The sequence below is a fragment of the Typopeltis vanoorti genome, chromosome 1, assembly GCF_054136105.1.
Source record: "Typopeltis vanoorti isolate ZY-2024b chromosome 1, IOZ_Tvanoo_1.0, whole genome shotgun sequence".
In the NCBI taxonomy this organism is placed as follows: Eukaryota; Metazoa; Arthropoda; class Arachnida; order Uropygi; family Thelyphonidae; genus Typopeltis; species Typopeltis vanoorti.
Window position 1 is genome coordinate 163,184,354 of NC_143549.1, and position 26,373 is coordinate 163,210,726.

At 34.3% G+C, this 26,373-nt stretch overlaps 1 protein-coding gene across 7 annotated transcripts in view; it reads right to left on the reverse strand.

Moving 5' to 3' along the window:
* The window catches only part of LOC150110591 (kinesin-like protein KIF14), a 716,770-nt gene that overhangs the window by 371,487 nt on the left and 318,910 nt on the right, over positions 1-26,373 (reverse strand). For all 7 annotated transcript variants that reach the window (XM_090399877.1, XM_090399854.1, XM_090399845.1 and 4 more), the window contains 2 exons: positions 15,403-15,495; positions 10,905-11,043 (listed from right to left, as the gene is read on the reverse strand). In XM_090399877.1, coding sequence (XP_090256003.1) covers positions 10,905-11,043; positions 15,403-15,495 — 232 coding nt within the window. The remainder of the gene's footprint in view (positions 1-10,904; positions 11,044-15,402; positions 15,496-26,373) is intronic.

Below are 26,373 nucleotides of genomic sequence, written 5' to 3' on the forward strand. Positions count from 1 at the left end.
GCAAACTTGACTTGTTTGTCTGTTTGCTTACTTGGGAAATGGAGTAAAACCAGGTTTAAAATTGCTTGGTATTTTTGACATTTATTATACCCAAAGTAAAATACTTTCTGCATTTATATCTCCTCCTGAGATTTTTATTTAATAAGGTTAAAACACCTTATGGTAACTTGTTCTGGTAAAATACTTATAAGCTCTGTATTACTAAAATCTTGGTATTTCTAGCCTGGCTCCCAGTGATGAGACCTCAATAAAGGTTGAAACCAGTCTGGGCAGTGGCCCCCTTGCCTTTAATACAAAACATCATACATCCCCTTCTTGGAGGTGTGTTTTGGCATTAAGGGGAAATATTAAGATTAGTGATCAGAGCTTATACCACGTTTACCACGAGTTGCCTTGGTCTTGCACTACCTGTAGGATCAGCTAGACTTGCATCACTTGCAGGTGCAAACTTGATTTGTTTGTCTGTTTGCTTACTTGGGAAATGGAGTAAAACCAGGTTTAAAATTGCTTGGTATTTTTAACATTTATTATACCCAAGGTAAAATACTTTCTACACTTGAGGGTTCTTTTGGAGAAGGCAGAATGGGGAGACTGTTCAAGACACAAAAAAGTCTCCTGGCCCTGATGACATTCCTCCAATTGTCCTGAATGTCTGCACAACAGAACTGACTCCTATCCTATGCTGTCTACATACTCTCTTACTCCACTGATATATATATTCCAAAGCCTGGAAACAGGCCCACATTCAACCCATTCCTAAGAAGGGTGATAAATCACTACCATCTAACTACCGCCCTATCTCATTCACTTCAGTCCTATCTAAAGTGATGGAGAAAACCATAAACTCTCAACTCATACTCTACCTCGAAGGTACCCAATTATTAAGCGACCATCAGTATGGATTCCATTGAAACGAATCAACAGGAGATCAACTCTCATACATCACCCATCGCTGGACAAATGCCATGGAGAAATTCGGCGAATCCCAAGTAGTTGCACTTGATATCTCTAAAGCCTTTGACTGGGTCTGGTACAAGGGCTTACTAAGCAAACTCCGATCATTTGGACTTCTGCAGATGGATTGCCAGCATCCTGTCTGGACAAACACTATGTGTGATGATAGATGGCTCCCTATCCTCTCACCATCCAACTAATGCTGGGGTCTCACAAGGTTCAATTCTCTCTCACCGACCCTCTTCCTTCTATATATCAATGACCTACTTCAGTTGACCTCTAACACAATACACAGTTTTGCAGACAGCACATCACACTCCTCTCTCTCATTTGACAAACCCTACTCTACACAACTCACTTACCCACAGAACATCAACCACCACTGCCCTTAATTCTGATCTCCAAGTCATCCTCCAATGGAGCTCAGATAACCTCGTCAACTTCAATAAACAGAACTAGTAAAACCCAGTTCTGTCTTATTTCTCACAAAAAAAGGACCATTTTCCCCCAAGATTTGTTTTGATAACACTCAAATTCCCAGACAAGATGAGATTTCTCTTCTCGGAATTGCCCTGACATCAAGACTCTCCTGGCATAAACACATCACAACCATTGCATCCTCAGCTTTCAAAAATCTAGGTTTTCTTTTTCGCTTAAGACGCTACTTCACCTCTAAAGAGCGGTTAACATTATACAAATCCACCCAGCTATCGAATACTGCTCTCACATTTGGAGTAGGACTCCTAAAAGCTCTCTCAAAATGCTTGACTCAATACAGAGGAGAGCAATTAGACTGATAAATGACCCATCTCTCACCAACTTGCTCCCCTCATTTTCACATAGATGCTTGGTCTCTGCGATTTATAGAATATTTATACTCTATAAATATTTCCATGGGAAATGTTCATCTGAAACAGCATCAATAATTCCCTCACTCTGTACTAAGCCCATTGAAACACGTACAGCTGCCGCCCAACATCCTTTCACAGTACACCTTGAAATCCACAGAACAAGTTTCTTTTCCTCCTCCTCCATCCCTGCTACTGAGGTACTATGGAATAGTCTTCCCCCTGAAGTATTTCCCAAGGAATACAACATACAAGCTTTTAAATCAAATGTAAACAAGTTTCTCCTTTCCCATCCCACTACTCATATATGGGACTAATGTACTATAGGTGGACCAGCCAACCTCTCATGTATGGGCCCAACATAAAAAAAAATAAAATTAAATAAAAATAAATAAATAAATAAATAAAATTTAAAAAAAACGAGAAGCAGATGGAATGAAAGAGGGGGCAGTGAAGTTGGTTCGGTGAGTTTAAGATGGATTGTAAAAGGTTGTTGGCTAGCAGTGGCTCTTGTTTTAATGATTTTGGAAGAGAGTGGAGGAATAATAGTGGCCAATTCAGCAGTGCTGATATAATCCTAGTAAATCCTGACCAGCTGACAACCTAAGGCTAAGGAACTATGTTCTATACTGTAATGACAGGCCCAATTTACCTCATCCCAAAGGGGGGGATGAGGTAAAACAACCATCTTTATCAAGCTCAATATAGAACACAATGAAATTGTAAATTCCATCACCAAACAGAAATCACAAGGTGGAAGTCTAAACTGTAAATGTAGGTCCTCTAAAAATAGACTCTCTCTATATATAAAACTCTCCAAACAGCTACTGGAAGCAGATTTAATTTAAATTCTATACAAAAACTAAGCAGTGCTAGTAACAGGAGAACTGCAAATCAAAATGTTACAATCCTCAACAGCTTTGCTGCCACCAGAAACACAGTAATTATAGGACCTCCACAACCTATGCACTACAATGTGGCAGGACTTCCTGATGTCCTTGACATAGCGATACCACAAAATATTGCACATCAATACCAATGGATGACATCGGTTCTGGCCAAAATCCAGTTTTCCTCAAACTGGGCTCGCAACATGAAAATATTCCAAACTTCAACTGGACAAAACCAACAACTGCTATATGAATCTGTTAGTTCAGTTCCAACCATTCACTTAAAGGAAAAAAAATCTATGACTAAATTTCAAGTTTAGAAAAGCAGAAAACTGCATTAACAGCTATTATTGTGGATGTACTATGCACAAACTCCAACCAACTTCCAGATGAGATTAAAACCTGATGATGAAAAGAGCCAGGTGCCAATGCCACAGAACATTGACAAGTGCTCAATGGGGCTATGTAGGAAGTTTGATATGCACCTTAAAAACTATCAAAATTAACAGTGGGAGACAAAACTTCAGTTCTTAAACACAGAGAACTAGATGCTCTGTAAAATGATCAATGCCCCATGCACAGACTGTAAAACCCCTCCCACTAATCCATGGTGAATGTGGTCTGGTTTACCATGACAGACAAAATTGAAGAAGCTTTTGACAGCAGCTTAGTGAAGCGGTGTAGTCCAAACTACACCCACACAGATCTGGACTTCACCAGTAAAGTACACACTGAAATGCACAGTGTACATCAACTCCATCCAATCAACATCTACTGATTAGGTACAATTGTAAATTTAAAAATGTCAAACTTAAAATATTAAAGCACCAGGCCCAGATGGGATATCTAATAAAATCATCCAACATCTAAAAAAAATACCATAAAGTTGTACTGCACATTGCTGCTATTATTAATGCAATATTGCATAGGAAGTTTGATATGCACTTAAAAAAATATTAAGACTATATTAAAAAATATTAAAACTGTAAAATGATCAATGCGAAGACTGTAAACCCCCTCCCACCAATTAACGCAATATTATCTATATGGATCACATTATGAAGGAAAGTGGTATTGGACCTGATATCAAAATTGGAGATGATAATCTCATTATCATTTACTCTATGCAGATGATATTATACTTCTAAATAAATCTGCTACAAGTCTGCAAAATTCTCTGACTAAATTGAATAACTCTTGTAATAGATTTGGTATGAAGGTGGAAGGTGTCAGAAATAACAAGACAAAGATAATGAAAATAGGCAGAAACACTGAAAATATCAACTGCATTTTGAATTAAGAACCTATAGAACAAGTAAAACATTTCAGCTACTTAGGCACTATTTTTAGTGAAGATGGTAAATTAAATATGGAAATAGACAACAGAATCAACAAAGCTAGTATGGTAGGAAGTCAAATGAATACATTTATATGGAATAAGAGAGAAATTAGTCAAAACACTAAATTAGCTGCATACAAGACAGTGTTCAAACCAATTTTAACTTATGGATATGAGAGCTGGGTTAGAAATAAAACTCTTGACCAAAGACTAGAGACCACAGATACGAGTCCTGAGAAAGATTAGTGGGGTGAACAGATGGCACCAATGGCAATATCATATTAAAAACAACAATGTTGTAATAGATTTCACAGTATGATATGAACACAGATGGATAAGAAAATAACTATTTATTAACTTGGAAGCTAATATTTCGCTGGTATTATATCCAGCATCTTCAGAGCACACAACACAAAGTTTGTTACAAAAGCAAGACAACCACAATCCGGTGTAACAGTGGGGCTATTATAAGTAATTGCAGCGTGCAACACAAGACTAAAGTCCTAATATGGCGCCATCTAGGTTAAAAAAAAATTTTTTTTAAAAAGTTCAAAGTTTTGAAATAGTAGTCCAAATGATAGTCTTAGAAAGTTTGAAAAATAAAATAAAATAAAAATAATAAATATTAATTTGGTCTTAGGATGACTGTCTCCCAAATCTTTGGTAGATTTATACAGCCATACTTGTTAAGATTTGGAGTATGTTTTAAGGCTTCTGTTGATTCCAGGAACAACCTCTCTGACTTGTAGAAGCTTCTGTGCATTACTTTTGTTTCTTTCCAATTGATCCTGTGTGCAGGGGTATCCAAAGCATGGTCTGCCAGACCCGACTTTTCATAGTGAAAGTGTCGGATATATTTTTTGTGTTCACTGAGGCAGATGTCCACAGTTCTTCCTGTCTGTCCATAGTAGGCTTGATGGCAAGAACAGGGCACTTTATTTTATAGATCTTTGTCCTTAGATGAATGGATGAGAGTTGTTAATTTTACATAAGGTTTGAATACTGTGCGTAGTTGGTGTTTGTTAAGCACCCTAGATATGATGTGCCTTTAATGTATGGGATGGTGATGGTTTTGTTGTAGTCTTCTGTGGTAGATAGAGGGGATTTCTGGGTAGCATTTAGTATGTTGTCTATCTTATGGGGATTATAACCATTGGTTAAGAAGGTGTGACGTAGGTGAGAAAGTTCAGCAGTGAGAGCAATGTCATTGGAACAGATTGCTCTAGCTCTATGGGTTAGTGTTTTTAAGATACCATATTGTTGAGAAGGGTGATGGTGTGATTGTTTGTGTAAGTATCTCCCTGTACGTGTGGGTTTTCTATAAACTGAAAATGATAAGGAACCTTCTGGAAGACGTGCGATCAGTGTGTCCAGGAAGGGCAGGCAGTCATTGGCTTCTAGTTCCATTGTAAAGTGGATTTTAGGGTGCTGGCTATTTAGATGCACTAAAAATGTATTCAATGTGTCTGGGCCATGTGGCCAAATAGCAAACACATCGTCAACATGGCGTAGCCAGAGACTAGGTTTGAGAGTGGCTGTGTTGATAGCTAATTTTTCCAGATGTTCTATGTAGAAGTTGGCTAAGGTGGGGGAGAAAGGGACGAACCCATAGCTGTCCCATCTAATTGTTTGTATATTTTCCCTTTCCATGTAAAATAACCTGCCTGTACTGTGAATTTAAATAGCTGAAATATATCTAGAATATATTTTTTTTAACCTAGATGGCACCATATTAGGACTTTAGTCTTGTGTTGCACGCTGCAATTACTTATACTAGCCCCACTGTTACACCAGATTGTGGTTGTCTTGCTTTTGTAACAACCTTTGTGTTGCGTGCTCTGAAGATGCTGGATATAATACCAGCGAAATATTAGCTTCCAAGTTAAAAAATAGTTATTTTCCTATCCATCTGTGTTCATATCATACCGTGAAATCTAATACAACATGTCTGACGAACACGAGCCTATCCACGCGTAAAAACAACAATATTAGGAAAGAACATGACACTGTTAGCATCCTGGAATGTGTTAGCAGAGCTAATCTCAGGGTATGGTCACTTAAACAGAATGGGAGAGGAAAGATTAGCAAAACAAGTGTTCTTGCCAGGAAAAAGACCCAAAGGAAGACCAACATATAGGCAGATCGATACAGTAAAAAGTGCCTTAGAAGATAGAAATATAAGATCTGATATTGAAGTAACAGATTGATTTGGAGGAAAATTGTAGATAGGAAGTTAGTAATGGTGTAAGTTTTTCATGTAGTACTGTCATATCCTGTACACCCCTTGAGGGTAGATATCATCAAATTATATCTACCCCTTGAGGGTAGATATAATTTGATGATGATGATTAATACAATATTAATATATCAGTACTTTTCAGCCAATGAAATCTTAATCCCAAAATCAGGAAAAGCAGCATGCCTTCTGCAAATTATTTCCCAATCAGCTTGTTTCATGCCTAGGAAAAACAGCAAGAGGGTAATACTAATTAGATTACAAAAAGTCGTTAAAGAATTAAATCTCATTCAAATGAGCAATTTGTATTCTGGAAGAATCATTCCACTGTAAAAGTTCTCAGAGTTCTGAAAACATCACACAGGATTCAACTGGAAGTAGAACACAGGTGCAATTTTTTTAGATGTTGCCAAAGCATTTGATTAAATATGGCACAATGGGTTTCTTTTCAAACTCCTACAAGCCAAATTCCCATTACAACTGAAACTTTACCCAATTTTATCTCAGCAATTGCAAATACTGAGTAAGTTGCAGAGATTTCGATCATCTGATTGCAAAATCACAGCAGGTATCCCCCAGAGCTCCCCCTCTATCACCTCTTGCCATTTATAGAGCGAATATCCCATGCACAGTTGGCACCTCAACAGTCCTATATGCAGATGATGCTGCGATAATAGTCTGCACCCTGTTACTTACATTAGCAACCAAAAAAGTGCAAAACGCTATCTTGAAACTAGAACAATGGGTCAAAAAAAAAAAAAAAAAAAATGGATTGATGTTAATGCAGACAAGAGAGCCACCGTGGCATTCGCAAGAAGATGAGTGTCTCCAGTAGGAGAAGTGATCATGTTTCATGCCTCATTCTATTACAACCAGTAGCCAAATACTTAGAAGTGCAACTAGAGCTTTGCCACACAACTCATATTAATCATTTCTCAAAAACGAATAAGGCAACAGGATGAACCATACATCAGGACAGTCCTGATATATGGCTCACATGTGTAATCACAAGCAGATTCGAATGTCAGCAAACTACAGATAATCCAAACAAATGTTTAAGAACGGTGTTCAATGCATCATGGTTCATAAAAAAGTTACTTAGAGCTTCACCAAGAAGGCAATATCACTGAGATCAAAACTTTCCTATGTGAAAGGGCTGCAAAATTTTTTCTTTGCAAATGTTTCCAAGCACCCTAACCCATTAATCCACCAAATAGATTAATTCGCACTATTAATCTGCAATAGGCATGTGGTCTACCATTGCAAAACATGAATATCACTAAAGAATACTAAACAGGTAAGCTTTTTTTTTAAACCCATTACCAGAAGCTCAAAATAGGCAAGCCAAAGGCTCAAATAATATCCCAAGTACGCTATAGTCTACCACCTAGCAGTAGGCTAAAATAGACAAATATTTCAGGATAAATGTCCCAAAAACAACATACCAAACAGGTAACTTTTTTTTGGAAAGAAACAAAAAGAACTTATTAGTAGTAAATAGCCCATAATGGGCAAGCCAAGTGCTTAATAATCCTTGACCCAGCAAATCTGACAAAGGGATTAAAGAGGCCACAGATCCAATCATGCCAGAACAGTTAAAAGTTAATCTTGATATCTTTGCAGATCTTCTGACTCTCACTGACAAGATCTCAACAAAAGTTGAAACTGGTAAGGGTAGAGGCCCTTCTCATAATGTTTTTGAGAATAATGAGAATTGAGGCAAATGATGTCAAGTTAATAGCTTCTGTATGTAAGTAGCCGTCATGAAGATACTTCACATGCAAAGTTTATGCACATACAAAATAAAAAAAGTTTTTATTTTCCATTTTCTCATCAAGTGATGTTTTCACATTCCTTATATTTTTCACTTGTAGTAATCAAATAAGTAAAAAAGCAGCTAAAATAAAATGAACTTTTATATATATACTTATATTGCCAGCAAAGGTTGGTCGATTGGTAGAACCTCTGCTGCTAATGGCTCACAAAAAGGTAAGCAAGTTTGAGCACAGTTAGTAGTTGGAAAGGGCTCTATGGCACTCTCCCTCGATGAGTCTTTGGACTCCCTGGAGGTGTCACATAATAATAATATTAAAAAAAAAATCATTATTGTAGTGCCACTCAAACCTCAGAAGTTATAGTGGCACTGCTCTGTAGCATTTCATTGTGCTGTGCACTAAAGAGATACCCGAGACTGACAAAGATTTTGAGAATTCAGCTCCTAGGTGTGAATTATGAAATATTTCTAATTATACATGTAACGATCTGTCTTCACATAAAAGCAGATTTTACATTTTCAGAATAACTGCAGGATAGAAGAGTTACTGGTCACGAATAAAGGGATTACACCAATACTGCAAACTTATGCATTAAACTATTGAGTAGCAAAAATATTCATAGCATATGGGAAAGCATTCTATGTTACAGTCAAAGCTTCCTACGTACCCACAGAAGGATAGAAGACACATCTTAGCTAAGATTCTAGTCTATTAAGTTTCATTTGTCTCAGTATCACTTATGTATATATTGCAATTTATATTGCACTCTTTGAACATAAATCTGTGACTAAGACAAATTATTGAAAGCATTTAACCTATTATTTAATTTATTCTTTCTGTTTTTTTAAACATCTAACATGAGCATTAATCAGCACATGTAGCTGCAAAAACAGGAACATCAACAAGAATGTGATTAAAGTCAATCTGTATGAGAGAGGGATCATCAATTAATTCTGTCCCTTTCTCTCTTTTATGGAAAGCATCAAGCATTTTGTAACTTTTTGATTGTAACATCCTCAATGTGAGCAGTATGTTCCAAGATTGGGCAAATTTGAGATTTATTCAGCATTAGCAATTATACAGATGAAGAGAAGTATCAAATGGAAAAGACCAATGTTTTTGGACCATCGAAGAGACTACAGGTGCGAAGTTTTTGTGCCAGATGTAGATTTAAGGGATTAGTAATGGAAGGGTTGCAAAGGTTGGTTGATTGGTAGAGTCTCTGCTACTAATAGATCACACAAAAAGTTAAGCAAGTCTGAGCACGGTTAGTACTTGGAAGGGAAAAATCGTTTGATGCTGTTGGCGCTCTGCTGAGGACTGGCCATTCTCACAGAGTTAACTTCAGCCTGCAAAACTGACATATGTCAGACCTCTGTGCACTCGTAGCATGTGGGGATATGACAACAGTAATGGGAAGTTTTAAAGATTGAAATGATTATATATAATATTTGTAGTACACAATCTAATCTGACACCACTATATGGTTAGAATTTGTTCCAGGTGAGATATTCATTTATGTATAAGAGAAAAGCAATGGCAAAGGTACAGAGCACTGAGATATCTCATTATAGTTGGAAATTTTTGAGGAAAGGAAACCTTCTGCTATAATGTAGTGAATAAATAGTAGGGAAATTGGTGACCCAATTATAAAGGTTAGAAGGCAGATCATAAACGGCTGGTGAGTAGGCCTCTATCAGATCATAATCAGATGCCCTGGAAATAACAAGAGCAGTCAATAGTTTTGTTCAACTTTTCTATAAGCCAAAGATGGAGTAATGGCCGGTGGAGCTGATGTAAGCATCAGAATTCACATTGGTGGTAACTAATTAATAGGAAAGCTTGCCGGTAATGAAGAAGGTGCATTTCGAAGGACACATTTTTTTGAGAACTAAAGTGAGGGCAATGAAATTGTAGCTTAATAACAATTTTATCACCTCTTTTTTTGGAATGGGCTGAATCTATGCTTTGACACGGAATGTCAGATCTCATTCTCACATATTTTCTCACATGGAATGTCAGATCTCACTCTCTCTCTCACACACAGAACTTTGTGTGTGTGAGAGAGAGAGAGTGTGAGACATCCTCAACTCTCTCTCTCACAACACAACTTCCTCTCCACAAGATTTCACAGTAACACACTTGAACCTCAAGTTCTGCTTCAAACTGAGAAATGCCACAGAATCCTTCGAAGATATTTAAACATGCTTTCAAGGAGGAAATAATGAGAAATACTCAAACATTTGCTTTACCAAGTTCAAATTTGCTTTTCCTTAACATTCATGAAATTGTGTATAACAAATTCATTTCCATTGATTGATTCAAAGCAATATTTCTATGTAGATGTTCTGCAGTTTCCACATAGATATAGCCAAAATGGCCTCAGATGTAACATACAGTTACATTACATTAACAAGCACTCACTCACTCTGCTCTGTTGATGCAGAAATTTTTGACAAAAACTGACACATCTGTATTTCCCGATCTGGTGGCAACATTTCTTTTTTTCTAAAACTCAAGCTGAAATCCTGAAGGAAAGAATTTGATGGCATCATTATCATCATGTTTAAAAATCTGCAAATAACACTAAGTCTGCAATTTTTTTGAATAACTCTGTATTATCAAGTCAACAAAAGCAGACACCAGAGAATACGATAAATTTAAGAAAAAAACTACAATTTAATTTTTTTTTAATCATATTACATAATAAACAGTTATAACTACCACTACACTGAATAAATGAACAGATAAAATACTTTTCACCACAGAAGAAGAAATTCGATTTGATCTTTATTTCAAATGCTGTCATATTCTAAAAGTGTTGCATGGAAATTAAAATAAAAAAAATCCTTCCAAACTCACCAAAATATTCTCCACATTAGACTCCTCTAACTGTTTGTAAGCAGTTATTTCAAGTTCAATTTCTTGTCCCAAATCTTCCAACTGCTCAAGCATTTTTTTTCGTGTTTTTTCTTTAGTCTCTGCAACTTCTTCCTGTATTCTAAAATAAGAACTAAATATCATGAAACTATTCTAAAAGTTACTAAATAAGTAACTTTTTTAAATTAATTTTTCTTTGAATAATTACTGTAATAGCTGTTATTTATTGTATTGTACATTAGTACTCATGGACAAGCGTTATATAATCTGGAAACTTTGGCTGGACTATATCTGTTCTTTCTGAAGACTGAAAGGAAAATGTTCCCAGCATGAAGCAATAGTTTTATTTTATCACTAAATACAGTGATACAATAAAACTATTGTTTCATGCTGTAGGAACATTTTCCTTTCAGTCTTCAGAAAGAACAGATATAGTCCAGCCAAAGTCACTAAATACAGTGTACTATATTTACCAACAATTGCTGTAATTAAAAACAACTGAAATAACATTTCATAATGAAAAATGCCCCCCCCCCCCCCCCCACACACACAATCACTATGCTGCATGCATGCAAGAAAATAATTTTTTATTTTACAAAAAAAATAAAAATGTATACGCATATAACCTGATATCATTTCGAATCGCATTTGACCTCATTAAGACAGTTTACTGTTCATAATTTAATAAAATGGAAAAAAGTTGCAACTAACATGCCATATAAACTTTGTGAAAATGTGTATGCCCAAAGAGGAAGCAACATACATATACTGTAAATAAATTTCCCATGGACAGTGTCCACATGTATGGATGATGCCCAGCATGAATGTGTTAAGGAAGCCTGTGATAGTTAAATAAATTAAAATTTTTGATTATCACCTAAATTATCTAATAAATCTCTAAATACTTTAGACATGATTTGTTATATCAAACAGAAGTTTGAATGCATTCCAGTGATTGTGGCAAATAAAATTACGTTGAAACAGTATATTTGCTAGGCCTCCACTTACCCATTATTGAAGCAAGGATATTATTATTATTATTGTTCCGGGAAACTCCAAGGAGTCGACAGACTCATCGAGGGAGGCCCTAACATCATGTCAAGAACAACTATTCAACATTCACACAGTATCTATCATACCTTGCCTTGAACTCATTCACGGTTGTAGCACCCACAACAGACTCTGGAAGCTTATTCCACTCATTTACCACTCTCCAAGTAAAGAACCTAGCTCTAACACCCTTGTCAACCATGCTCTTGCCCAGCTTCCATGCATGGCCCCTAGTCCTCCCACCACCAGTCATATTTTCAAAAATATCTTCTGGATCAATCTTATAAAAACCCTTCAGTAATTTGAATGTCTCAATCATATCACCCCTCCTTCGCCTATTGTCCAATTTCTGCAACCCACAAATCTTCAACCTATTCTCATAAGGTTCATTCCACAGACCTGCTATCATCTTGGTCACTCGTCTCTGGACCCTCTCCACTTCCTCCCCATCACGAAGAAACCCTGGTGCCCATAGCTGGGCAAAATATATATATATACAGGATATACTAAAGCTGGTGAAGGGAATACAAGTTACATTAGATTGAAACTGATACCTAAAAAAAAAAATTAGTAGCAAACACCAACTCAGATAGTCACTAACTATGACACTACTAAATGCACAAAAGCTATTGATTTACTCAATAAATTAAGTTCTGGCTAATGGATATACCTAAAAAGTTATTCTTGCACCAAAGAATAAACAGTTTACCTAAAGTACACAGGAAAAACAAAACATACCACTCCATCCATAGGCAGTACAGACAGCCTTCCCTATCACCAAGAATCTGGTAGTAATGAGTTAGTGGGTTCCCCCCATCCTCTCCTAGTAAGACCAAACAGCACTGAAAACATTTTGATCCATTCTGATGTCATTCTCTTAATATCTCATGATTCTAATATGAGAAAACAAATTTCCAATAGATTCTACTATCCACATCCAATGTCTTGCAACCAAATTTTATCTGAAAAAGTATGTTGGTTGATTGGTAGAGCCTCTGCTACTAATGGCTCAGCAAAAAGTTAAGCAAGTTTGAGCATGGTTAGTAGTTGGAAGGGATTAGATTCGTTCAATGCTGTTGGCACACTCTCCCTCGATGAGTCTTTGGACTCCTTAGAGGTGTCACATAATAATATATTATTATTATGTAACACCTCCAAGTTGATTGGGAACGCACTACTAATTTATATATATGCAAGGATGAATTTGAAAGAAGAATTATCGAATCAAAAGAAATAGTTCTGGACCCTTCACACTTGAACAACAATCTAAGCTACAATTTGCCTGATTTCCATAGTGCAGTAATCCAGTACTGGTGCTCTAAAATTAGCTGTCGCACACATTCAACTCATGCCAATGGTAGCACGCGGTCACCTATTCAAATATGACTGTTACTATTCTACTTCTTTTTATTAAGCTGGAAAGTCCATGTTTTTTACCTTGTTATTTTTAAAAGTCTTATGTTTTCTCTTTCTCACCTGAAGAAGTCGGAGCACCGATGAAACTAGTCGTGATTTATTAAAGGTTTTTGTTATACTTTTTCGGGTTCTAGTCAGTTAAATTAATTTTATAAATGTATACATCCTGAGTAAATCCTAATTTCAATAATAATAACATATATATATATATATATATATATATACACACATTTTTTTTTTCTGCAGAAGGAGAGTATAGCTATTCACTCTTCTCATCAACAGAAAATTTTTACATGGGGTCTTTTCGAACAAGTTGTTCTTCTCACCCCCTCCAAACACACACAAACTTTTAAAATCAAAAGTATGACTTAAAAATATGTTAACACACTGCTTTCCTAAACCTAAGGATGAACACTATTCCTGAAGATTACAAATTCAGACGAATCAGTTTGTGGCAATTTGTATAACAGATGATTTAGAGTAGGGGTCACGTAGTAGCACTCAACAGGATAAAAGGCAAAAGGCTGTGCTAAACGAATTGCATGTAAAGGAAGCTCTTTTCCTGAAGGAATAAAGTTGCAAACTTGGATGCCTTGTAATGTCTCAAAAAGATCATCTAGACGAATTCCCGTGGGGAAGAATTATTGGAATGCTTGAAGAAAGCCGCAGAATTATTGATATTCCCAGAGTTTGGAATCTCACATAGCATTTTTTTAAATAACGAAACCTGTGGTGCGTTTCATTATTTAAAAATATTTACAATATTTACAATTAAATAATTTTCACTGTGGTTTATACGTGTGTTTCTTCTAATTAATCACATAGCATTGTATCCAATACTTTGGGCAGCTTTTCAAACCAACGGAATGTGTTCCAGACCTTTACTGAGAGGTTGCTCTTCTGCTACCATGGAGCACGAAGACAGATTTTTGGTTATAACAGCAAAATGTAATTGATGCACCATGGAAGGTGAGTTTGCAAGTCAAGCACGTGTACGTGGATATCTCAACAAACTGTGGCAAGACATCTTGCAATTTACGTACTTCTGGAGACCAAAGATATTAACTGAATCGAGTGGCCAGCAGTCTCCTAAGTCCTCAATTCCATAGAAGGGACTCAATATGGAGTCCTGCTGCTAGACCAAACTATCTCAGTCATTTTTCACAACAAATGCCTTTCCTCAAAAAAGCTGGAATATAGTATTATATACAGATTCATCTGGAAGAAGCAGAACTAAAACTGTTTCATGTTGTACTTTACAAAAGTAAAGTACAACATTACAGCTAACAATTAAGCAGAGATTAAAAAATTGATTCTTTTAAGGTAACCTTCAGACATATGTAGAGTTTGGCTAATTTCTACAAAATTATGATACTAGATAGAATCGTATAACAATTTTACGATTATTCAATATCAAACATCTAATGTAATAATAATCAGAAGTACATAAAGGTCCTTGGAACCCATGACCTACCCAGTTTGGTTTTCGTAACCATAATTTTAGGATAAGATAGTCTTATGCCAAATATTAACCATGAGAATACTATATACCATATTCTTATACTACTTCAAAGATTTTTATCAAGTCTTAAACCCAACATTCTTCCTCTACTGTTATTTCATGTGAATCTCACCAATGAAGATATTTATTGTATATAATTACTATGGATCATATATCCCAGGGGTAACACAGTTCAGAAATCTTGCTATGGAGACCAACCATGGAACCTTTTCATATTTTGTGTATCAGTAATAGGGTGGCGATTCATACAAAGCTATGAAATTAATCTATTACAAGGGGTATGTATGCAGTGTGATCTGATCCACGCCTATTGACTGAAGAGTAGAAGCACTATCCACTTAGCCAATCTAGCTTGCAAGAATTTCGTGATAACTACTTATTCCCTGCAGTGTTTCATTGATCCATACAAATTATTATTAAATTCTTGTCCCTCTAAGAAGAATTTCAACATAGAGTAAATGAACTGCCCGAGTCAAAAATTAGAATACTAACCTTGCTTCTTGTATGCGAAGGAGTTCGTCACAAGCAAATTCAAAATCTTTCTGAGCTGCTGCAACACCAACATTTCCTCCAGGACTGTGAAACCTAACACAAACAGATAATTTTTAATTCATTTAATACAAAATATTCATATCATGTGCTTACCATACTTTTTTTAATTAATAAAAATTTATTACATTTCCAGATTGAAAAATATTAATATATTATGTGAATATAAAATTCCATGTGAGAAAATAAAATAAAGCTAGAATGAGATAAGACTTATATAACAAAGTAACATGCACCATGATTTCTTAAGTGGGAATTAAAAAAATAGATTGTAATAAATACAACCTGAATATTAAGGTAACCTATTAAAATATAATTAAGTAAGCTTAATTACTTTTTTGTGTGGTAGATTTATAAAGCAGTCTTAGAAATGGCAGGGGGGGGGGAGATAGAACATAAGCACCCCTTTCCCGTCACTATTAAAGTATTCAGTAAAACTATGAAACTTATGAGACCATTACACTGTCTGAATAATAATTTCATGTTCTGATCTTCACAGTTGTACATATGCAAATACATGCAAGAACATAATCTATATTAACTCACTAAAGTATGTATGTCACAGAACACCAAATTTAGCTGAGAATTAACCATGGCCTGACTGGCAAGAAAAAATAAATAAAATAATAACATCAAGTAATAGGTAAGTTTCACATAGGCTAATTTAATACACAGAGTTCTGTTACTTTTAGTTTCCAACGTGAAAATCTTCTAAATACATGAATAATGACATCTATGTGTTACTGCTAAACATTCCACTTTCAATTAAATTCTTAGTCACTCAGCTTTGGAATAGTACTTCTAATTGAAAGCTCGCAAGGGTTATTTCTCATAAAAGGAGAGGATATTCACACAGAAATGGAGAATTTCAGATCAGTTTGTAATATCAGTGTCATAGTGCTATGGAGAAGGTGATGGAAAAATTAATTAGGAATTGTATTTGATATCCCCAAAAGTATCACATGAGTAGGACATACTGTAGATGGTTTCATTAAGAGAATATGATAATCTTTTTTTTTTTTTTTTTTTTTTTTTTTTTTTTTAATAAAGTCAATAAGAAACAGATCAGGTAACAGCTACAGTGTCCTTTATTTGGACTTCAGCAAAGCTTTTGACAGCATTCTGCAGAACTTCTGTAAAATATTTCTGCAGAAGAATAGATATTGTTACTTTCAGTGTCCAGGCCAACACAAAAAGTTTATTAAAACCACAAAAAGGTATTGATGATTACATAGCAAGACATACAGGAAACTGACTGACATGTAAATAAAGTCATTAAGAATGCGTGTGAGAGTCACCTACGTAGTTGGGGCTTGGTATTATGTGGTATTTGTGTATATGTTACATTAATTTTTTTGTAATCTCTGAAGATGTCTCAGTGACAGACGAAATATAGGAAGTGTTAAATTCTGTTTTAATCCTTTCTGAGTGCTGTATACAATCCATCAAGTCTCCAAAATGATAAAGTAGTTCAGAGAGAACACTTTTTCTTCAGAGCCAGGTGATTTAGGAAAATGCCACGGTTTAGTGTTAGGACCTGAGTTTAGAAGGTGATCAAGAAGGGGAAATGTCAAAAAAAAAAGGAGGGGAGAAGGGTTATGTTTAAATAAATCCCTTATAATGTGAATGAGCAAATAAAGCCTATGCACTCAATGCTATGAGAGCATAGAAAACTATCAAAATATAATGCAAAAGTTCAACCCTTGTTAACTATAATAGTAAGTTTACTGATTTCTGAGTGGTTCTGAAACACTTTCAGATACAGAACCAGTGATGTCATATGACTCAGTAACAATTGGGAAAAACATTTCAGTTTTTAGAATCAATGTAAAATCTTTAATATCCATTTTTTTTTTTAAGTGAAGGGATATTACATCCCATATTGTGTCTTAGCCGAATAAGAAACTCAAAGAGTTTCATGCCGAATATAGAAACTATATAAAGTTCGGTGATTCCAGGCATAAGCAAATACCTAGATAGTGCAGCACCTGACCTATTTGGTAGTGCAAACTGAGACAACTCATAGTAAGGGTGGAGCAAGCTCCAATCACTATTCTTGGTATTTACCCATAATGTGAAATTAGCTGGGTTGGAGTGTCGCCCGGTTAAACAAGGCCCCTGTTATTTTCGCCAGAGAACCAGGGCGACAGCAAAAAGTCAGCTACTGGAACAAATCTGAAAACACACGCGAAATCAACATCACCAGAGTTAAAGATCGGCACTATCAACATAAGAAGCTTGAAGGGCAAAGAAATGGAGCTAGCGGAGGAATTAGAGATAAGTACCAGATCAACATAATAGGGGTGACTGAAACAAAAAAGACAAAAACTGGTGAGATCTTTCTGAGCAATAAATACAAAATGTTATATTCAGGCAATGACAATCAAGGAAAAGAAGCAGTAGCCATAGTATTCAACACAAAATACGAGGCTGATCTTCAATGGCAGGCAGTGTCAAGTAGAGTGATTTGGGAAAATATCAGAATGGGGAACTGGACAATGAGACTTATTTGTGTCTATGGTCCCACAGAAGGTTCTACTAAGGTAGAAGTGGAGGAATTTTTTGAGGCTCTAGAGAAAGCTATTGAAACAATGAAAAAGGAAAAGTTGGCCCTTGTTGGGGATCTAAATAGCAGAGTAGGAAGTGATTGTCACACACACAAAAATGTTTCGGGAAAATTTGGAGAAAAGAGCAAAGCTAATAATAATGGAAATACCTGTTGGATTTCTGCTTAGGACATGGACTGGTTATTACTAACACGGTGTTCCAACATAAAAATGTGCACAATTTCACATGGAGAGAAGAGGCAAGGAATAAGAAAAGTCTCATCGACAATGTTATTGTTGATAGTGATGTTTTCTCCCTGGTGCAGGACACCAGAGTGTACAGAGGATTTGAAATTGGAAGTGATCACTATTTAATCTTGAGCAGGATAAAATTGAATTTCATATTGAAAAGAATAACATGTAAGAAAGTTTTAAAGCGAATAAAAGTTGAGCAGCTCTCAGATGTGAACCATAGACTAAAATATACAAAGATTATTGAAGGAAAAATGAAAGTGTTTGAGAACAGGAACCAAACCTTGGAGATTCAGTGGCAAGCCTTGAAGCAATCAACCCTGACTGATTCAGCTAGAGTGGCATGTGGTGAAGTTGTCTGCAAGGATAGAAAAATTAGAACTACATGGTGGACATAGGAAGTTAAAGAGGCAGCGAAGGAAAAGAAGGAAGCATATCAAAAGTTCCTGGCAAATAAGTCAGCTTTTGCTCTTAGAGAATACAGAGACAAATGTAAGAAAGCGAAACATTGTGTAAAACTAGCTAAACAAAAGGCATGGGAGGACTTCGGCAAGAACATAGAAAATAAATATATCAAGAAGGTGGCAAAATATTCTGGAGGTTGTTGAAGAAGCTTAGGAATGGAGGAAAGAGTGCTGTAAAAGGAGTTAGAGATGATAAAGGTGACCTGAAAACGGGAGAAAAAAGATATCCTTGAAGTATGGAGTAATTACTTTAAAAATTTGCTAAATGGAACAAGCAGTGATGACAGCACAGTGATAAAAAACACTGACCAGGCATGCAGTCAGGAATACATATCCATACTTGAAATAGAAAAGCCATCAAAGGCTTGAAATGTGGAAAGGCAGCAGGAGTAGATGATATTCGACCAGAAATGCTGAAGTATGGTGGTATAAAAGTCTTATAGTGGCTGCACTGCATAGTTCAGAATGCCTGGACAGAGGGATGAATTCCAGACGATTGGAGTAGAGCTCTCATAGTACCCGTATATAAAAAGGGAAATAAAACTGAATGCGAGAATTACAGAGGTATATCTCTACTGAGTGTTCCTGGTAAGATATATATGCAAGTATACTTGAGAAACGGTTGAGAAGAATTGTGGAAGAAAAGCTTGGTGAAGAACAAGCTGGATTCAGGTCAAATAGAGGCTGTCAGGATCAGATCTTCACGGTACGACAAATAGTGGAGAAATCATGGGAATATAACAAAGATCTGTATTTAACCTCCCAAACGGCCAGGACGTCTATAGACGTCCAGCTAAATCTGGATATGATTCAGCCCACCTGTTGAAAGGACAGGGATATGAAGTGCAATTTGACCGTCATGTCCATTAGAAGGTGATAAACCCTCAAGCTGAAGAAAACGGTTAATCGGATTATCTTACATTTGTAGCTGCCTCTCAGTTGCCATATAACAAGAAACACACTTCCTTGTTCTATGCTGGGTAACTGGATCTTAGTTATATTGGATACACTAAAAATAGAGAAATTATTTATATTTTTTTAGTTTTCTCTTTTTATTATACAATCCAATTTTAATGTCTGGACAAAATAAAGATCCTTGCATTATTTCTTCACTTAAATGTAGCCTTACCTTGGAGAACTAATTTTATTCTTAATTTTTTTGCACTAATTTTTTTTCTAATTGCTTACTCGACAAAACATTTAATTTGTTCTCAAAGAAATTAATTCTCGATAATTATTTGAAATATTATTTTAAAAAAAAGAAATGAAAAGAAAACTGGCTGCTGATGTTCCATATTATATTATTTTTATTGTTGTTCCAAATCATCGAAATCGAATAATACTTCACAGATTTCCTTTAGGACAAGCTTAAGTAACTTTGCTTTATAGAGAATAACATGAAATTCTTTAATCATATCACTAATTTTTTTTCTTTAGAGGTGTCACAAATAATAATAATAATACTCGACTGTTCTTTGTACTTTCACTTTCTTGGTTTCCTTGCATAATTAGTCATTACAAAATGAAATTAACAGTTATGATTTAAATTTTTATGTATATATTTTCTGTATAATTCAGGTTATACTCGAATTTTTAAAGTAAGCGATACATTTGCTTATATTTTATCATTCAAAATATGTTTATCAGATGTGAAATTTCATTTCCATATTTTTACAATAGAATTGAACTTCATTTCGCCTTTGATAGTTTAACCCCCCCCACCCCCGTTGCATCACTATCACACACCCAAAAACTGTTATGAAACGTAAGTGCAGTTTTTTTTAATTCGTTAATTCTCTCTAGTAATTGCTCCACATAACTTTAATTTTTCTATACAGAAACTATGTGGTGATTATTATAAATTAGCAAATTATAAATCAGAAAATATACATATTATTCATGATAATTATAAATCAGGAAATTATGTGATATTCAGTTATAGGCGAAATTAATATTTAAAATCACTCTCATCCTTCAAATGCAATATCAGAATAAAGAAAGATGGAAAAACCAAACAAGTAATTTCTGCCTGTAAAATATTCAGATATTGCTTGAGGCTCTTTAGTGTGCTGCATGTTCTATTGTTCTGCTTCTCAGTGGGGGTGGGTTAGTAATCTCCATTAGCAGAAAGGAATAATTAGTAAGTATATCCAAGACACAATTCATTTATGAGATGGCAAGCAGCAGTAACATTCAGGGTAAGCAAAGGAAACTTCGTACAATGCAGAAACGTTGGAGCCTTCACCTTCAGCAGCTATTATTCTACTCTGTAATGAAGAAACAGCATAAAAAATATTACAAAAAAGTGTTTGGACATATATCGGATTTTGTTATTTGGAACAGTTTCCTCCTGCACAAGACAAAATGTTTGTCTACCATAACATATCTAGAACACAGAATGGAAATTGCGAAAGCAATGCTGCATGCACACGCGCCTTCTGCAGCAAGCAGAGAAGCAGGCAATCCTGCCAGACATCTGAGGTTGAATGCTGCTAACTCCAACCATTATCCCGAAAATCTACCACCAACGGCTAATAAAAAAAAAACCTGCATGAAAATGTTATGTATATAATAAAAAAAATATCAGAAAGGAAACAAAAATATGGTGCTCTGAGTGTAAAACTGCTTTGTGTGTTTACCCTTGCTTTAGCGTGTTCCACACTGTTCAAGAATTTTAAATTCTGAAAAGTATACAATAAAAAAAATTATTCTTTTCAGGACTACAAATATTGATGGAGGGATACGTGAATGTACTGTTTCCTTTTCATCTTGAAGACAAATTTTTAAGTTCTTTTTATAACAGAGAATTATATTTTCGAAGGAATAAAATATAAGAGGAACTGGAATACTCTTTCCAGTTCCTATTGAAATGGAAAGAGTATACCAGGTAAACTATTTCAACAAAAAAAATTAAATAAATAAAATATATAAATAATAACGTGAAAATTTTCACCTATATATATAAAACCCATATATAAAACAAAGTTTTGTAATAAAAATTTCTGCTACAATGAAGTTTGACAGAATCAACAATATTATTACTACCTTATTTCTGTTTTTTGTGTGGGAGAAAAATGGTAAAATGTCACTCTTACAATTATATCAGATATTATAATGGCAAAAATAGTAAGAAAAAAAATCATTTGCACTTTCTCTTCAATATACACAAAGAAAGAACATTGTAAATTCACCCAGTGGAAAAGAAAATACTACATATTTTTCTTCTGTCTGATTTTTTTTTCTTTTAGTACAAAGAAGAAATCACTGCATATAACATGGAGTATGCAGGAGGGAAAAAATCTGGAAATTGGTTACATTATAGCGACTAGAGAAATCATGTCAGAAAAAATTATTCACGTAACATTCTAATATCAGCAGACATAACATTTTCTTCTAGTTTAGATATCTAAAGTAACTAAACCTTTGCTACGATTTTACACTAAAATGAATGAGTATGTTCCCAAGTGATTTATGTTTGTAACAGTTGTCTTGCGAACGATTTATGAAATAAATTCTCTGAAATATCTGAAAATTAAAAAGGTCTATACGCCCCACCAAAAAAATTATGAAACGCATATGCACCTTTTCTTTTAAAATAATTCAAATCCTCTTTTTCAAGATAATTGTAATTATCTCAAAAAATATAATTGTAATTATCTTGAAAAAGATAATTTTTCAAGATAATTGAAATAATTTATAATTTTTCGATAATGAACGTGAAACCGATCATTATAAATTAAGAAATTATTTTGGCATAAATAATGTATCAGCATGTAAAAGCAATGTCAGTATTTCTATTAGGATATCTGTAATCAACAATCGAAAAGGAAACAACATTCTTGATGTATTCTGCACTACAGCTTGAGGAACTTGAGTGTTCACTCTTCCCTTTCTCAATAGCACTGAGAGTAATAAGCCTTTAGCTTTTCTTCCAGCTAAGAGAATCTTATCAAGTATTTATAAGACGTAGATTATTTCAGAAATAGCAACCAGCAGCAGTAATAGTATTTAGATTTTTTTAAAGAAAAACAAACAAAATAATACTACTGAACTTTCTTTTGTGTAGTACACATAAACAGTTTTATATATTGAAAATATAGCATAGTATTTCTAAATCTTAGAATAATTTCAGCAGACCGCTGAACAGCTGATTTCAGATGCAAAGAAAGAGTACAGAATTAGAAGCTTTGAATATACAACAACATTATTGCTTTATTTCTTTGGTCAAAACAGTAAACTGAAATATGAGATTTTGAATACTGTCTGAAAGCTTTCAAACTAGTAGAAATTTAAAGTTGTTATGTAACTGAGTTCCAGGACAGGAGAGGAAGGGAGTTACAGTAAAAAAATCTTAAAAATGAGCATAAATTTTGAATCATTCCATACAGGATATCTTTCCTATTATATTTTCAAAATATCTACAGTGGCTAAGCACTGGATATTACAGTAATGTGCATCCTACAAAAAAAAAAAAAAAAAAATCTCTTGCAATTTTAAGCAAAAGAAGAAGGCTAAGAGTCTGATAAAAATCATTAGGTATAAATTTTTGATACTAAAAAATACACAATATCGGAAACCGAGTAATGCAGTTTATAATCATTTGTTGCTCATAAAAAAAAAAAAAAAAAAAATCGTTCCTAAAATTGAAATGTGGTATTCAATATCTACTTAATTTTGAATATTGAAATATGACTATCCATATAAAGGTATTTTGCAAAGAAAGAAAGCAAAATGTCATATTTATTTCACTAAATGTTATTTAAATATATAAATATTTAACAAAATAATTTAAATGCAAACAAACATTTGACAATTTGCAAAAAAGAATCTATATTGTCAGTAAATTAAGGAAATTTACTATTACTAAAATATATTCATTGCAAAAAATCTGTGGTGATTTCAGGATTGATTATTTATTTTTACAGATGTGAAACTTCTATTTTTGAAAAGAGACACAATAAATTGTGCAGAAAAAAAAAAAAAAACGATGAAATATCCTAGTCCAGTAAAGCAAATTCCAAGTACCACAGTACATGTAAAGACAAGTGACTCAAAAGTCCTCCGCCACAGTTAATCCACTAATGGCTCTAAAATCACTGTTAAGGGATTAACAGCAGAGGAGGGTAAATACTTGATAAAAGATAGAATGCCGATGAAGTTTTGATCCATGAAAAATTCTGAGGTAGTCTGGCTACTTTATCCACCTCAGCTGGTAGGAGAGTTAAGTTTTGTTGATTTGGAAAAGGCATATGACAAGGTGCCAAGAGAAAAGCTATTCAATACGCTACTACAGTTATATGGTGTCAATGGGGCATTATATCAAACAATACTTAGTCTTTATTTGAGTTGTAAGTCAGCAGTTAGAATTGAAGGAAGTACAGGAAGATGGTTTAATGTTAAATCTGGTGTGAGACAAAGATGTACATTATCCCAACTGTTATTCATTATCTATATGGATCACATTATGAAGGAAAGTGGTATTAAACATGATATCGAAATTGGAGATGTTAATGTCAGCTCTTTGCTTTATGCGGACGATGTTATACTTCTAAATAAAACTGCTACAAGTCTGCAAGATTCTCTGACTAAATTGAATAACTGTTGTATAGATATGGTATGAAAGTCAGAAATAAAAAGACAAAAACAATGAAAATAGGCAGAATCATCGAAAATGTCAACTGTGTTGTGAATGGAGAACCTGCGGAACAAGTAAAACATTTCAGCTACGATTTTTAGCGAAGATGGTATATTAAATATGGAAATAGACAACAGAATCAACAAAGCTGGTATGGTAGGAAGTCAACTGAATAAATTCATATGGAATAAGAGAGAAATTAGTCGGAACACTAAAGTAGCTGTATACAAGACAGTGTTCAAACCAGTTTTAACTTATGGATCTGAGAGCTGGGTCAGAAGTAAAACACTTGACCAAAGACTAGAGACTGCAGATATGAGAGTCTTGAGAAAGATTAGAGGCATGAACAGATGGCATCAATTGTTAAATTGTTAATTTAACAATTGTTGTGTAATTTAATTTTTTTCATTCACATTTAACATTGCTTATTATATATTAATCATAATTTGTATAAAAATTATTTATTGTTCCTTAATTAAGAATTACTATTTAAATATTTGTTCTAAACTTAACCTACTATTAATTTATTAAATAATAATGTGTGTAGAAATTTATGATAACTAAAATATATATGTAAAGTAACGAAAAGTGTATTATAAATAATTGTATACGTAATAAAAGAGCTGATTAAGTAGCTGAAATATTCTGTTTATTCTTATTTGTGAAAATTTAACGTTATGTAATCACTTATGTAGTAGTAGAGCGTTGTATTACATTAGCGAAATGTTTGCGTTCGTGCGTTGTTATGGAGACGCATGAAATAAACCAGCACGAGTCGAAGAGTGCGTGACCTTGGAACCAGAAAGGAGAAAGGGAGGCAATAAGAATTTTATAGAAAAAAAAGGGAAGAGTTTTGCGGAGCCTGAAGGAAAGTAGGATATAAGCAAGGAAGTGAAAGAAAATTGTAAATTCTTTAGGGCTGAAATTCAAGGGAAGAGTGTTTAGAAGTGAGCAGAAAACGTAGTGAATCTTATACTCAGCTGCAAGTGAAATCAGCGCTATTATTATAGAGGAAGATTGATGTCGCAATCGGATAAATAAAGAACTGGACATTCAATGGGAAATTCTGATTAGTTCCAGTTAGTCTAGGATTATGTCTTAATTCTATGTTGCCCTGAGAAGAATTATAATGAATTTAACTAGTTGCAGGAAAGTAAACAAGGAAGGATATCAGTACCTTGTCGCTGTTGTTTAGAGTAGTGAAGCGCGATTAACAGTAGTTCAGTTAAAGCATTGGAGAATTTTATTTAATGTGTTCCGCTAGCTCAAATAAGTTAATTCATAAGTGTGCTCGCAATAAATTGATGTATTGAAGATTGTATCTGGTAAGAGTAGTCATACATGTTCATTCGTTCTAACATTAACTATAGCGTATCTTAGAAGTTCAAGGTCCGAAATAAGATTGCTTGGAATATTGTCTATCTCGATTAGTGCCTGCTGTGAATTTAAACATTAAGTACAACTGATAGATGTGTGCAGACTGATCAAATGAGAAGCTTTATTTTATTAACTTGAGTTAAGAATATTTATAATTTTGAAGCAGTGAATTGTATGTTAAAATTTAGAACATTGAATTGTAATGAGTGATTTAGCAAGATGTATTAAGTTATTTGTATTCTTTCATTTAAAAGTAGAATTCATGTATTTACTATATATCGTATATTAAATGTTTTATTTTGTTAATCTAAATATTGTGTTTGCCTGAACTCCCTTTTATTGCACCGTTCATAAAAATTTCGAATCTTGCGGGTGCCCCAAGTGGAATAGTAAATAATTCGGCCTAAATAAATGAGGAGACTGCTAACTTAATTAAGAATTGATCCTACTATTTTATATATACTAATCTAAAAATAGGGTGGCACAGTATAATTATAAATTTCTCTACTTTTGGATCGGTGATCAATTCGCAATTAGTTGTTTTATTTATAAGAGTGATTCGAAACAAGATGGTAAATTAGAACACAACATGAAAATAGAACGTCACGACACAATGACAATATCATATTAAAAATGATTA